This window comes from Lissotriton helveticus, chromosome 12, assembly GCF_964261635.1.
Source record: "Lissotriton helveticus chromosome 12, aLisHel1.1, whole genome shotgun sequence".
Taxonomy (NCBI): Eukaryota; Metazoa; Chordata; class Amphibia; order Caudata; family Salamandridae; genus Lissotriton; species Lissotriton helveticus.
Genome location: NC_136073.1, coordinates 827,966,951 through 827,982,073, shown reverse-complemented (window position 1 = coordinate 827,982,073; position 15,123 = coordinate 827,966,951). Strand labels below are relative to the sequence as shown.

Sequence of the window (15,123 nt, the reverse complement as noted above, 5' to 3'; positions counted from 1 at the left end):
AGGAGACCTGTCCCGAGAGAGTTGCTAAGTAATAAGATGATACTACAGCAACACCTTGATGATCTGATGAGTATAGACCTAGATTCAGACTGACATGGGTTTAGGTTATTGCCTATGTAAGGGCAAAAGGAGCGTCTGTGGTACTGAAAATTCTGGACCAGTGCCATGAAACATTGTCATATCATGACGAATTTGGTATCAGCAGACTGGAAATGACGAGTATACTATGCACAATCATTTTCGTCGCATTCGGGTGAAGAAAGCACCCTGAAATCAGAGTTTCCATCTTGAACCCTCGGGTTCCATTTTGTGAATAGCAGCCATTTTGTGGATTGCCCTTACAGTAGGCCTTCACTGTGGCAGAACAAGTATTTAAGGACATAACCTTAGCATGGGTTTCTCTGTCTCTGAATGAACTACAGAGAGTAACCCTTTTTCACCTGGAACTGACCTTTCTGTAAAACTAGTTTCCTAGCTGATTGGTGTCTAAGTTTTTCAATTACTGATTAGGATCTTGTTAACCATTAAGTTTCCTTGCGCATGTGTTATCTTGAACAATATCTAAATGGTTTCTTTTTCTTAAAGACTTTCTTTTCTGAAACTTGGGTTTTTGTTATGTGTCATGACTGCCATCTAGTGTTACTTTTATATAGGTTTTCAGAAGTCAGTTTGTGCGCAAAACAGTCTGACCTGTTGTGAATCACATATACATATTAACCAGGGATTTCTTCGTGCACTGGAGTTAATTTTAGAAGCTGGCCTTTCCTTGCCAAACCAGTTCCTGCCCTTTAGTTGATCAAGATTATAGATCAGAGCATAGGACATTGTAAAGATTTACTACACACAAACGTGCCTATCTTACTTCCATCTGTTCTTGTTCCTGCCTCCACGAGCTATTTATGACATGGGCTGTGACCTTACTGTTTTGGGTTTATCCGGCCTTGTCAGCTAGAGAATGTATGAATTATGTGGACATTGTTTATGGCCTGGACCTATCTTGAAAGTGGGTTTTGCATCTGTGCGCACATTCTGGGAATGTACTTCAAATGTGTGCCTAGGGCACAATGCATGGTATAAAGGGTCTGTGCTCAGACCATTCAGCAGACTGCCTCATTCAATTGCTAAGGCAGTTGGGTAACGTAGCCTCACAATTAATTGTAATAAAGATGTCTTTTCATATTTCAGATTCTCTGTTGATTTCTTTGCTGCATTTGAATGGATTACTTATTGGTAAGACCCCTGAGAAGGAGTTTGTGGATTTTTGGAACCACAGTGGCCATGCCAGTGCCACCCCGCGCATCGCCATGATGAACCTCAGACTGCTGGACTTCATCTACGATGTAGAGTCCTTACCAGGGAGAAAGAACAAGGTGGCGGATTACCTCAGCCGGTTAGCTGCGATGGAGAAGGCATAGATACACACGGACTGGGATGAGTACACTATAGCGTTCACAACAGACCAAGAGGAGGTGATTAGTGCACAAGAATGGGAGACAGCATACAACACGGATCCCCAACTCTCCTGCAACAAAACGTTAGTTAAACAAGGATGGCCTGAGAATGGGCACGTGAACGTCGACCTCATAAAATTTTGGGAATTGCGGGATGAACTCTCCATTAGCGATGATGCCTTATTTTTGCTACCAGGAGACAAAGTCATTCCTCCACAACGGTTAACAGATCGCCTACTCATTATTCATGAAGGCCACCTGGGAATAGCGAAGTTGAAGAGAAGAGTTAAACAGTCTTACTGGTGGCCTGCCATCGACAACCAAGTGGAGAATTACGTGAGAGACCGCCTTTGGGGAAATTCACCACCCTGGACAACCCATGGGAGGAGTTGTCTATCGACATCTTGGGCCCTATTCTGGATTCATGGGATGTACCGAAATACTCCATTGTCCGATACTCTAAGTGGCCAGAGGTAGAAGTATGCGAGAAAGTGGACACGAACGCCATGATCACCTTTCTCACCATAGTTTTGAGAGGGATTCCGAGAGTCATTACAAGTGACGACAGCCCCCAATTTATGTCGGAGAAATGGAATGCCTTCATCAAAAGAAACTGCGTCACAACCCAACACACTCCAGTGTACCACCCTGCAGGTAACGGCCTAGCAGAACGATTTAATCGAGTTCCCATGGGCTCCGTTCAAGCAGCCATCAGTGCAGGAAAGAACTGGGAGACAGAAATCAGACACGGTATGGGTATACGGCATCACACCCACTCTGACTGGCTACAGTCCATTTAAGATCCTTCGAGGCAAGGGACCATTCACACGTGACAACACTGTTTGGATGAACCTCAAATTACAGAGCAAATGGTCCCCAGCGGTGGTCAGAAGCAGTTTGGAGAAGGCACAGATAATCTACACGGACAGCTATAAAAGAAGCACGGAGTGCGAGAAGTCTCCCTAGCAAGGGGGGACAGGGTCTGGGTGAAGCTAGGCCACCCAGGCAAGAAGGGAGACAGCAAGTTCAGCAAGCCCTTACAAGTCAGAGAAACTTACTCACACTCCGCCCCGTTGAGTGACTGCAAAGTATGGTCACAGAGTAGGATGGCTAAGTGCAACAAAGTGATCAGATGGAATACAGAGGACTTCACTACAAGCACCGCACATAGTGGATGGGAGCTCGATAACGATGAAGAGGGATTGGCCACAAACACACTGATAAGAGGTAAGATGGGGCGGGACGTGGCGACCCCAGGGGAAGAGAGTAACACTGGGGTTACACAACACACGACATCCAAAGGTACAAACAACAGCTCCAACCCAGGCACCACACAGGGTGCTTCCACCTCACATGACAATGCCCTGGAAGGGAATACTGGGGATGCCAGTTTCCACACAAGAGAAGCTCAGGAGTCATGTCTGCCCCTCACACGTACCCACACGGGTAGAGTGGTTGTATTACCTAAGAGATATAGCGAAATTGAGATGTAAAAGCTTATGCACCTCATTATGTTTACACTACGAAGATTCCCGATTTCCTCTTTTTCCTTTGTCCCCTCACCCACCTTCCTCCCCCCCCCCCCCTTTCGCCTTGTAAACATGGTTATCTGTTTTTATTGCGCAACCATGGTATAGGCACCACTTTTGTGCTTTTGGATATGCATAGCTATGCTACTTTTTGGTGTTGTTAAAGGGGGAAGATACGTGGTGTTGCGGTCTAGCTGCCCAAGTACCACGTGATGGGCGCAATGCCTGATGGGACAGGCAGCGGCCATTGTAGACGGGGTACTGAGAGAAGCGCATGCCGGCTCTCTCCCTCTGAGGAATAACGCAACGGAGTGTGACCCCGACCTTACAAACACACACATGCGTCTAATTTCGGCTTCTGGAAGCCAGGGAAAGTGAACTAAGACACAAATAAATGCTTATTTAGGGATCACTGGTTTCATGTAAATATTTGCATTGTAAATGCAAGTGTAAAAATATAATCAGTGCAGGTCCACATTTTATGTGGAAAAATGGCTGCTTATGCTCAAAATGTAGTTTATGGTATGCAGAGTGAAGAAGCGATTCTATGTCAGGACGGAGGCGAGGATTATGCAGTCCTTTCTTCTCTTTATTAAAATCAGCAATTCAAAGAAAAAACCAATCAACACAAACTTCTTAAACCACAACTCCCATGAGCACATGGGGCATAGTGTCCATAGTAACTGTCATCCAATCATGGAGCCGTCCGCCGTAATATTAGCCATGACGTCCCATCCTCTTCCTCTTTCTTCTCTGCTCGTCAGTTAAGTCAACTTCTTATCCTTCCTGACGCATTGTGTTTTGTTGTGACTTTGCTAATATATTAATTGCCTGTGCGATAGCGCTTGCTTGTGGTGCGCTTTTCTCGCTTGTTTGGCATTTTTTCAGGCTCGGCAGCTCGACGCGCGTCAGGCTCTGCTTGCGCCGTCCCTGCCGGTTGAACGCGGGCTCTGTGGCAAGCGGCCCCGCTTTCCCTTGCTCCGTGGGGCGCCACCGCTGGGAATCAGGCTGCGCTCGCGGTGCTCTGATCCCTGCGACGGCGCGCTGAGTCAGAGCTTTCACTGACTCACCAACCCTCGCCCGACGCCGGTATCGGTGGATTTGTGCACTGCGCACAGCGCCATCTAGTGGCGGTTTCAGGTCACCGCACCCTTAATTTTCAGTCAGCAGCACTGAAAGAGCACTGGCGAGGGGGCTACCTTTGGGGATATTTATAAGGTGTTTTGTGCTCACGCCCTCGCATCTAGCATGCAGTCTTCGGCTCAAATTGACCCCCTTTCTCAGGAGGCGGTGGAAGTGACTGGCACCTCACTCTTGCCACCTGAGGTGAGTCGCGTTTTCTCGCAGGCACTTGACACGGTACTGGCACCTCTGAGGGAGCGAGTGGATGCCCTTACCCAGAGTATCCCCGGGGTGTTCGGTGGCGCGGGGCCTGCGGAGCGCGAACCCAAAGGCGCGCAGGGTGGGGGTAAGCGGTCTGCAAAGCGTCACGCGGGGCACTTGGAGGAGTTTGATCGCTTGAGAGACTCCTTTCGTAAAAGTGCGCGTACGCTGAGGACTTTACCCTGCCGGGAGGGACTCTACCCCGGAGAGGATGGCGACGAGGTCGCCCCGGACTCGGACCAAGAGTTTGGTTTCCCCTTGGAGGGAGAGGGCGTTACTGATGATGATGATGCCTCCTCGGACGATGAGGATGGGTATTCGGGGCGCCCTTGGCGACCGGCACCCCATTCCTCGGGGACGGGCGAAGGCGATGTTAAGATCCCAGATATGTTTGACCCGACAAAGATCTACCACCCGAGATCTTCGGAGTGGACCCCGGATCCCAAAGTTGCAGCGTACGTGGCTGGTAAAGTGCGCCAGCCTCTAGAGAAGGAGGTTAGAACCCGCATGCGGGGTGAATGCCCACGCCCGAAGCTGGAAGGCAGAGTGTCGGCCACTCCTGACATCGACGACAAGCTCTACGCGTTCTTCGCAAAGTTTATGAAGGACCCTAGGAGGGGCATAGACCGCTCCTGGCGCAGCTGTCAGGACAAACTCCTGGACGTCGTCGGTCCTGTGACACAGATTATCCAGCTAGCCGAGAGGGCGAAGGAGTCAGGGACGGCGATGTCCACGGAGGTCGTGGCAGGTTGGGCGCAGAGGGCCCTATGCTTTCTAGGTAACGCAAACTGCGCGTTGGCGGCAGAGCGGAGGAGGTCTCTCCTCATTAAAATTGATCCTAAACTTGGAGATCTGGCCACCTCGGAGGCGGGGCCTATCGCACAAGGCAAACTTTTTGGAGAACCTTTTATTAAGGAGTTAAATAAATTTGTCACAACCTTCTCTGCCCTGGACAGAGCACAATCGTCCATCAAGAAAATTTTTCCGGGTCGGGTTTTTGCAGGGGCCGGAAGAGGACGGGGTCGCTCCTCCGGCCGCCAACAACAGCAGCAAGGCCCTAACAACAAAAACCAGCAGCGCCGGAATAACGGCTGGAACGACGGCCGTCAGGGGAACTTCTACCCTAGCCGAGGCGCCGGCAAAGGGCGCGGCAGAGGCTACCACGGCGGCGCCAATGCGCCGGGAGGTCCATCCGGTGAGTGTTACCCTTTTTTCCCCATCCGTGCTGGGAGGGAGGTTAAGGGATCACCTCCCCAACTGGTGCAAAATCTCATCAGACCCCTGGGTGTTACAGACGGTCAGGGGCTTCCGGATAGAGTTTTATGGCACCCCTCGTCAGAGGGTTCGCCCTCGTCCATTGGTTTTTTCGGTAGAAGACAGTCTTCTGATCGAACGCGAGGTTTCAGACCTCCTCAGGAAAGGTGCGATTCGCAGAACACACCTTCACCCTGCGGGGTTCTTGAGCAATATTTTCCTAGTCCAGAAGAAGGACAAGGGATTCCGACCGGTGATCAACTTACGGGAGTTCAACGAATGGCTGGTGTACCGCCATTTCAAGATGGAGGGAATCCATCTCCTACGCGATATTCTCCTGCAAGGGGATTGGATGGTTCGTCTGGACCTGAAGGATGCGTACCTCACGGTACCGATCTTTCCCCCTCACAGGCGCTTCTTACAGTTCCTGTGGAACGGGGAGGTCTTCGAGTTCCAAGCTCTCCCCTTTGGCCTCTCGTCGGCCCCATGGTGCTTTACGAAGCTCCTACGGCCAGTGGTGGAAACGCTACGCGAGAGGGGTGTTCGGATGATCATTTACCTCGACGACATCCTGATTATGGATCAGTCGCAGGACCGTCTTCGTTCCAACTTGACCATGACTATTGCCCTGCTCCAGGATCTGGGGTTTGTAGTGAATGCTCAGAAGTCGGAGCTCCTTCCGGGGAGACAGATGACCTTTCTGGGATTCCTTATAGATTCGGAGGCGGCCTGCCTCAGTCTCCCGCAGCAGAAGGTGAACAAGATTCGCAAGGAACTCTCCCACACGCTGCGGAGAGACAGGATCTCCCTTCGTCAGCTGGCGCGAATCGTGGGTCTTCTCTCATCCTCGATTCAGGCGATCTTTCCGGGTCCGTTACACTACAGGGCCCTTCAACGTCTGAAGGCGCAACACCTTCGGAAAGGTCTAACTTACTCCGAAATCATCTCCCTTACGGAGGAGACGAGGACGGAGTTGCGATGGTGGATAGAGCACATGAGTGCGTGGAACGGGAGAGCGATCTTCGGCTCAAGCCCGGACCTGATTATCGAATCAGATGCCAGCAGAGCGGGTTGGGGAGCCCGGTGCGGCGATGTCACGATGGGGGGCCGTTGGTCGGAGACGGAGCTACAGCTCCACATCAACTGCCTGGAGCTACTGGCGGGCTCTTTCGCGGTGAAGTCCTTGACACAGAACCAAGTTTCGTGTTGTATCCTGCTACGAATGGACAACGTATCGGCGGTGCAATACATCAATCGCCTGGGCGGGCCTCGGTCCAAGGCACTGGCGAACTTGGCAAAGGACTTCTGGCACTATTGCCTGGAGAAGCGAATTTCGGTGTCGGCGGAGTATCTCCCGGGCACGCAGAACTCGATCGCGGACTGGCATTCCAGGAACTTCCTGGATTTCAGCGACTGGCGGCTGCACCCTGCGGTCTTCCAGGCTTTGACGGATGTTTGGGGACCGTTCTCAGTGGATCTGTTTGCTTCCCGGCTCAACCGTCAACTTCCGAGGTTTGTGAGTTGGAGACCGGACCCGGAAGCGCTGGCGGTCGATGCATTCTTACAAGATTGGTCGCTGGAACAGGCTTATGCCTTCCCTCCGTTTCTCATGATTCCGCGAGTAGCGGCGCAAGCTCGCCGTCAGCGGGCTTCGCTGGTCCTAGTGACCCCCTTCTGGCGGGCTCAGGCCTGGTTTCCCCCTCTGCTCGAGCTCTCGTGGGATCGTCCGATTCGGCTGCCCTTGTTCCCGTCGCTTCTGTCGGGGCCCCTGGGAGAGGGGCATCCGATGGTGCTGCAGGAAACCTTACACCTCATGGCGTGGAGGATTTCAGGGGACGCTGGCAGGACGGACGCCTTTCGGCGGGCGCTAAGGAGCTCATTTGCAGCGCCTGGGCCCCAGGTACCGTCAAGAGGTACCGATCGGCTTGGCAGCGATGGCGTCGTTGGTGTCTGGGAAGACACGCCGATCCCGTGGGGGCCGACGTTACCCTCATCTTGAACTTTCTGGCCGAACTGGTCCAATCGGGTTTAGCATATCGCTCAGTCAACTCTTTCAGATCCGCCATTTCAGCGGGACATTCCCTCATCGACGGTAAACCGGCGGGGGAACACCCTTGGGTTTGCAAGCTCATGAAAGGTGTCAGGCTATCCAAACCCCCAGAACCCAGATATTGCAACCTCTGGGACGTCAACATCATTCTCCGGTTCCTCTGCTCATGGCGTGATAACCAGTATCTGAGTAGGAAGGAGTTGTCTGCTAAGCTTGCTGTTTTGCTTTGTCTAGTGTCGTGCAAACGTGTCTCAGATGTCAGAGCTTTGGACGTCACGGCACGTACGTTCACTCCGGAGGGAGTGACTTTCACGGTCGCTAGACGGACCAAGACCAATATTAGATCGGTGTCGTACCCGGCATTCCCGGATCAACCAAAGTTGTGTGTGGTGCGTTGCCTCAAGGCCTACGAGGATATGACAGAGGAGTGTCGTCCTCCTGGGGAGCGACAGCTTCTCATTGCACTGCTGAAGCCCTTTAAGGCGGTTTCGGCTCCGTCCATCGCTAGGTGGGTCCGTTGGATCATGACCGAAGCGGGGATAGATGTGACTAGATTCGGTGCTCATTCCACGAGAGGAGCAATGGCTTCTAAGGCCATTCAGCTGGGCGGTAGGTTAGAGGACATCATGGCAGCAGCTGATTGGTCCTCGGAGTCCACGTTTAAAAAGTTTTACTTCAAGCCTATCTATGGCGCGGCAGAACTGGTGGTGGATATGCTTTGAAACTGCATAATCCTCGCCTCCGTCCTGACATAGAATGAAAAATTTCCTAGCTTACGTAACGGAAAGTTTCGATTCTATTAAGGACTAGGAGGCGAGGATTATCCCTCCCGAGACTGGTGGTCTCTCCCCACCCATATACCTACGTATTTCAGTAAGTATTGAGTTTACGATTCTACAATGTGTTGTGGATGCACTGAATTGAATTGTGCCAGGTCATTGCTTGGATACATGTTTTTCCTCTTGGACTGTGCTGAAGCTCATGTTATACCGATTATTGTATAGACTGTATACTGCCTTCTTGCCTTCCCTCTTGTAAGAAGAGCTGGATAACGTTGTCCTTGTTTGATTTAGGACACGACCAGAAGGATTGAAGGTTTTTTCCTGGAGTTCTTCCTCACAGAGAAGAAGAGGAAGAGGATGGGACGTCATGGCTAATATTACGGCGGACGGCTCCATGATTGGATGACAGTTACTATGGACACTATGCCCCATGTGCTCATGGGAGTTGTGGTTTAAGAAGTTTGTGTTGATTGGTTTTTTCTTTGAATTGCTGATTTTAATAAAGAGAAGAAAGGACTGCATAATCCTCGCCTCCTAGTCCTTAATAGAATCGAAACTTTCCGTTACGTAAGCTAGGAAATTTTTCATTATTGGTAACGCTCTGACGCGCATCTATGCATCATGCCATGGAAAAGAAATGAGCTCTTATGTGCCAAATAAACAAAAACAACTAATGTGACATGCGTGCCTTTGATGGTTCCAGCATGTGGCAGTGCTACCTGCAGTCTTTTAGACAACGTGTGTCCCTGTGCTTAAGTTTCTTACAAATTAATCACGGAGTGGCAAGTGTTCAATGTAGGGCTGGTGATATATAGCGGTGCCAATATACGCCTGGCCCATAAATGCACCGGCCAATGATTTAACTCAGGCTTCTGTGCAAGAGCATGCATAAAGGTATTCAATTATATAAATGATCTAGTAAGTGAAATCAAATTACAACGAAAAAACTATTTTCTGTTTTCCTATTGTGTAAATACATTGAATTATCAAAAAATACTTCAGCGGTGGCGAATGGATACACATGGCACACACTATTTCAAAAGCTTCATTCTGTGGGCTAATAGATCGGAGCACGCGTTTTAACCAACCATGAAGTCATAGTCTGAGAATCAACCCATACAGGGACAAAATAACTGACCGGCTTAAAATGAATCATAGTGCAAGAGCTCAACACGCATCAAGAAATCTATGCTGATGCACAAAGCCACGTGTATCCTGGTGCTAGCGGGTAAAAAGGGTGCAAACAGTTTTTGTGTCCATTTTAAAATTAGCACAGAGTGCATCCAGCAATTGCTTGTTGTAGTTGGAGGCAACAACTCAGAGAACACAACAGAAAAATGTCTAACCAGTCACATTTGTCAGGGACTGGTCCTTTTCTAGCATTATTAGAAAACCGGAAAAAATATTCTAAGATAGGTAGCCTCCTAACATGCACTAAAGTAATGAAACATCCCTACAAGTATGACGAACCAAATGTGTGAGAAACTGCAGGATTTACTCAGTCAGGGTTCAGCTAGATCACCCGGATGTATTTTAAATAGTGGAATTACGTGGCAATAGGAACTGAACTAACCAAAGTGAAAAGTAAAATGCGAATGTCGCCATCTTAGACTGGTTAGAAATGTCAAAAAATGATTGGGGTGATTAAAACAGGGACTGCTACTCCGCTAAGGACCGAGGAGCATTGCCCGTCTGCTCTGAACAGGTCAAAATGAATAAAAGAATAATAACGGATTATTAATATGTATTGTTTTCCGTCCCTGCTCAGCTGGTTAGGGGAAGGGCTGGGCCGTCACAGTGGAGCAGGGGTAGGAGTGGTGAGCACACTCGTAAGCGCATACGACTGTTTGGCAGTCCATCTTGGGCCAGCCAAACAGTCATGCGCACTTTGCATGTTTTCCAACAGGCTGTATTGCACAGCCTGGGTGGAGAACATGCCCAGCTTCCCAGTCCTTCTCTAAGCGCCGAACCACAGTGCTCAGACCAATCACATTGCTGCTATCAGCAGTGTCGTGATTGGCTACTGAAAGTGAGCGACGAGGACTAAGAGGCAGCAGCTGGAAGGCAGGTAAGTTGTTTTTAATTTTATTTTCCATTCGCTCCCATCCCCGTTAAGTAGCAAAGGCCACTGGATTAATGTACAGGAAGATAGTGTCCAAAAACACAAAGAGTACATTCACATGATATGCATGTGCTCAGAATGTTCCACGTGTGACTCAAGAGTGGAATTACCCGAACAGTGAAGTGCAAGGAAAAGAAAAATAGTTGTGCGCCTTTAAAATACACCACTGAAGCTCAAAGCGGAGCAACTCTAAGAAAAAGTGTGTGCACGTTTAAAATACACACCACAACAAAGGCAAGACTAAAAAAATGAATAATTTTTTTTAATGATCCGAAGGGAAAGACTACTTATAAAAGGGCCAGTAGCCATGGGAGGGAACCAAACACCAAAAGGAAGGACAAATAAAGCCAAGCCACTACTGAAGACCAAGGATTTCCGAACTGCACACCATAGAAAAATTTAAAAGAATGGGTTTGCTCGAAGCTCACAGAGGAGATTCAGCATGTCTCGAAGAATGCGCATGTGTGCTGCCTAGGCTCTACCTAAAAAGCACAAGAGTGGGAGCTACATACTGAGGTGCCCCCTCCCCCTCAGCCCCATATACAATTGAAAATAGACTAGATTGGGAAAATACTATTTAAAAACCACTTGTATAATGGGGCATTTCTCATTTACAGTACTACCAACATTGTCACATGGAGTATAGTAAAACATAAAAAAATAAAATTAGAAGAAACATATGTATTTGAGCAATCCGAAGACATGTTTCAATAATACAATACTGTTATTATGAAATCTACTCAACTGCTTAACAGCAGCATACGAGACAATATCTAGTGTGGATGAGTGTGCGCACCTCCACTGGTCAGGACGTCAGTTGACTGACTATGCTACGTGATCTAATATTTAGACTACTGATTGCAGGTTGGCTATTCTTGAGGGAAAGGAGCAAGTTGCAATGCAGAGAAAATGAAGCCACCCGTGCATTAAAGAGCTTACAGCCAGATTCATCATTCTCCCGTTTTGCGAGCCCCTAATAGCGATTCATAAGGAATCGCTATTAAGAACTTGCAAAACGGGATTCATGTAGGAATTGCAAAAAATATTGCGATTCCTACATGTTCCTTATTTGCGATTAGCAAATTGCTAATTGCAAATAAGGAATAACTCCCCATGCATTCCTATGGGCCTACAGGCTAATCGCAAATAAGGATGCGATTTCAAGGGTGCAGGGGTGTCCAAAGGACACCCTGTAGCACCCCTGAAATGTAATCTACATTGGTGTTGCGCACACACATGTCCTTGCACACACACATGTCCAAAGGACATGTGTGTGTGTAACATGCAACTTAGAAAAATGAATTTAAATGCATTTTTCTAAGTTTTTGCTATTTGCCACGAGGTCTGACCTCTCGGTAAATAGCGGCCCAAAATTGCAATTTCGCAATTTTAAAATGATTCTTGAATTGCATTTAAGGAATCTCAAATAGAGATTCCTTAAATGCAATTCTTCGCAAATGTGCGAATTCTTTAATAGCGAATTTTGCATTTGGGATGATGAATCCCAAATGCAAAAATTGCACTCGCAAAAGGCAAGATTCTGAGAATCTTGCCCTTTGCAAGTGCAATTTAGCTTGATGAATCAGGCTGTTAGTGTAGTTTAAAAAAATTAATTTAAGTATTGTCCAGGACCCTCCTAAAGTTATTACTCCATGGCCAGATATGTAGAGAAGAATAATTTTGCCCTTGCAATAGTTTCTATTAGGGACAAACTCTGCAATTAAATAGAAGGTGGCAGGATCCAATTTGCTACCAGTATGCTAAGGAGAACTGAAAAGAGAGGGCGGATGAATAAGGGTCACTGATGACGCCCAGGGGTAAAGTTAATCTGACATATTGACAGTATGAAACAAGCAATAGAGTACTCTGCATTTCAATATATTGGAATCAGGATAATCAAAAAATGTGCGCCTGACATCCCATGAAGTAAAGTATTAACTGGCAGGAAAACTGCACTTCATGAGGGTGTCCTGAAATGCAGGCAGCTTAGCTTCATGAAATACAAGTATTTGGTCCTAGTTACTGTATTAGGCATTAACAGGTTCAGCACAACCAGCAGAAATACTGATAGTTCAGGTCATTACTCCTGCTAATGTACTTGTGGCGTTAAAGTATTTCCAATGTATGGTCAAATCCTAAAAGTTTATAGGTCCACTCAAATGCATTTATGTAACATAAACCCACGAGAAGGTTCAAAGCATGCATTATCCAGAGACAAAAAGGTCAGATAAATACAGAAAATTTAATATCGCAGTTCAGAGAATGACCTTAAATATTATGGTCACGTTAAACTGATAATAGGTTGTAAGCTCCAGTCAAGTACCTTTTGCACAATAGAAGTTGAAATAGGAGTTACCAATATTCTGTTTTCTCTATGATGGCATGAATGACATTTGTTCATGTGGTTCTAGGACATTTAGGAAACGTTCTGTAGATCAGGTTTTCCTTTTTATGAAAGACAAGGTGGAGGTCAACAACCCACTACACACTGCAAGCATTCTTAAGTGCCACGATTGACACATATGGTACCATGAATGGAGCACTGGCACTACATTTGATCATTCTTGAGTCAACTCTTCATTCAGTTGGGTGCCTGCCATGATCTACAGAATAGAGTTGTGCTTAAATTTAGTAAGTAAACAGTACTGCAAATATTATATTTGTCCTGGAGAGGAGATGGCTAGCTTATTATAAGTTAGATTCTTTTTGGCTTCAACTTTAGTCTGGCATAATAAGCCAAGACCTTGTGATTTTTTCTAAAAGGATTTGTATAGTAAAGTTACTTATGAGAAACTTTAGCTAGTGTTCCTCATCCACTTGATGCTATTGTGTCAAGTCACTGGTTAACCTCTTTCAGTGACCACTATGTCCATTTACAATAAGTACAAAGTAGTTCCATTCAGTGCCAGGGACCGATGCGATAAAGTGTACTTTTTGGGGCCAACATTTTTTTTGCTTTTAGCCAATTTGTTTGATTGATAAGGACCTGCCACCTTCCCCAACAATATTGTTTTCCAAAAACCTAACAAAAAAAAACGCATGGACAGAGCTAAACTGACCATGTGAGACCTACTAGATTTACAAATTCTTCTTTACAGTATTGTGTAGAAGACAACCAATGGTTAGTCTCCCTTCTAGTTTCAGTCTTGCTTTATTTGCCCATACGACCAACTCCAAACTAAGCTGATAGGGCACTCCTACCAAACACGGGTAAAGGTAGTTATCCGGAGAATGAAGAGAGGGAACTTGGGCATCTTAGATTATTCTATTACTTGGAATCAACAGAGTAATTGTGTGTCCCAGTGTGGTACTAGGATTCTTCGCAGAATAGAAGTCTCCTCCATGAACATACTCACACATTTTTTGCAATTTAGGTGCATAGTCTTTAGACCTGCTTCTTACTATTTAATTTTTGTCCATAAGCTATTGATAGTTTACACCAATAGATCATTGTGAGATCTTTATTCCATATATCATGTGATAAAATAACTTTTAATGTATATGGAATGGTTTCCACAAGGCAGGTGTTTGCTTAGAAAGACTACTTTGGTCAACATAGCGGTACCTTCTAATGCTTCAAATGTTGGCAGCCGACTCGCAGTTATGTAAAAGATAGTTTCCAAAGAGAAGCCAATCCCATTCACTAATGCCATTTAGTTTGTAGAACATAGTTTGTGGAGTGACTGGATACATTCTATGCTAAACATTAATTGGCAAAAATGTTATATAAAAATATAAAAAAATAAAAAGGAATACGCTCAAACAATGCTTAATCTTCCAAATAAGCTAGATGGTATTGTTAGCGGATGATGTGGCTGAGAGTGGGAATAAGTATGAAAGTAAATACGGATGTTGGAAGGGGTGGGGTTATATAGGGGGGAGGAACAACTTACAAACATGTGCACAATAAAATGAAAATCTCCCAAGATAGATCATTTGCAGTTCAACATTTCTTAGAAGTATAAGCCAAGAGTCAGAAACAGGTCTATGCAGCAGCCACAATTACGCCTTCTACTCGTACCTCCACCGCAATTGCCCCAATGGAACCCCAGTAGATGTACTTCAGGAAGCGCTGTAGTGATTGGTGAAGCATCCCTTGACAACCCTACAGAGAAAAAAATATATATAAGATCCATCACAAAATGGCTGTGCTTGCTATTTCTGTACAATATAAAAGTTTAACAATATCATCTGAAGTTCATGAATAATTCCTGTGTCAAATGAAAAAAACTGAAAAATAAGATTATATATCTCTCCAAATGCACTTTTTACAAAGAGCGTGGCGCACACCCCTCCAAAATTTCAAATTGCTTTATTCCGTTCCTTCGGCAGGCAGAAAAAAAAAAATGATACAATATAAATCATTTTTTTCTTTCTGCCGAGGGAGCGGAATAAAGCAATCTGAAATTTGAGGATTGTGCGCCACGCTTTTTGTAAAAAGTACATTTGGAGATATAGTCACGGAAGTATAGCGAATTTTTAAAGGAGAATCTGGCCACAACCACAGAATTAGTTGAGGTCGTGAAGAATACAATTACTCTAATATCTCCAT

At 46.5% G+C, this 15,123-nt stretch overlaps 1 protein-coding gene across 1 annotated transcript in view; it reads right to left on the bottom strand.

Moving 5' to 3' along the window:
* Window positions 1–15,123, bottom strand: part of LOC144797818 (tetraspanin-3-like) — a 104,095-nt gene that overhangs the window by 12,308 nt on the left and 76,664 nt on the right. Inside the window, exon 6 of the mRNA XM_078668616.1 lies at window positions 14,593–14,676. Within this exon, the coding sequence (XP_078524742.1) occupies window positions 14,593–14,676 (84 nt within the window). The remainder of the gene's footprint in view (window positions 1–14,592; window positions 14,677–15,123) is intronic.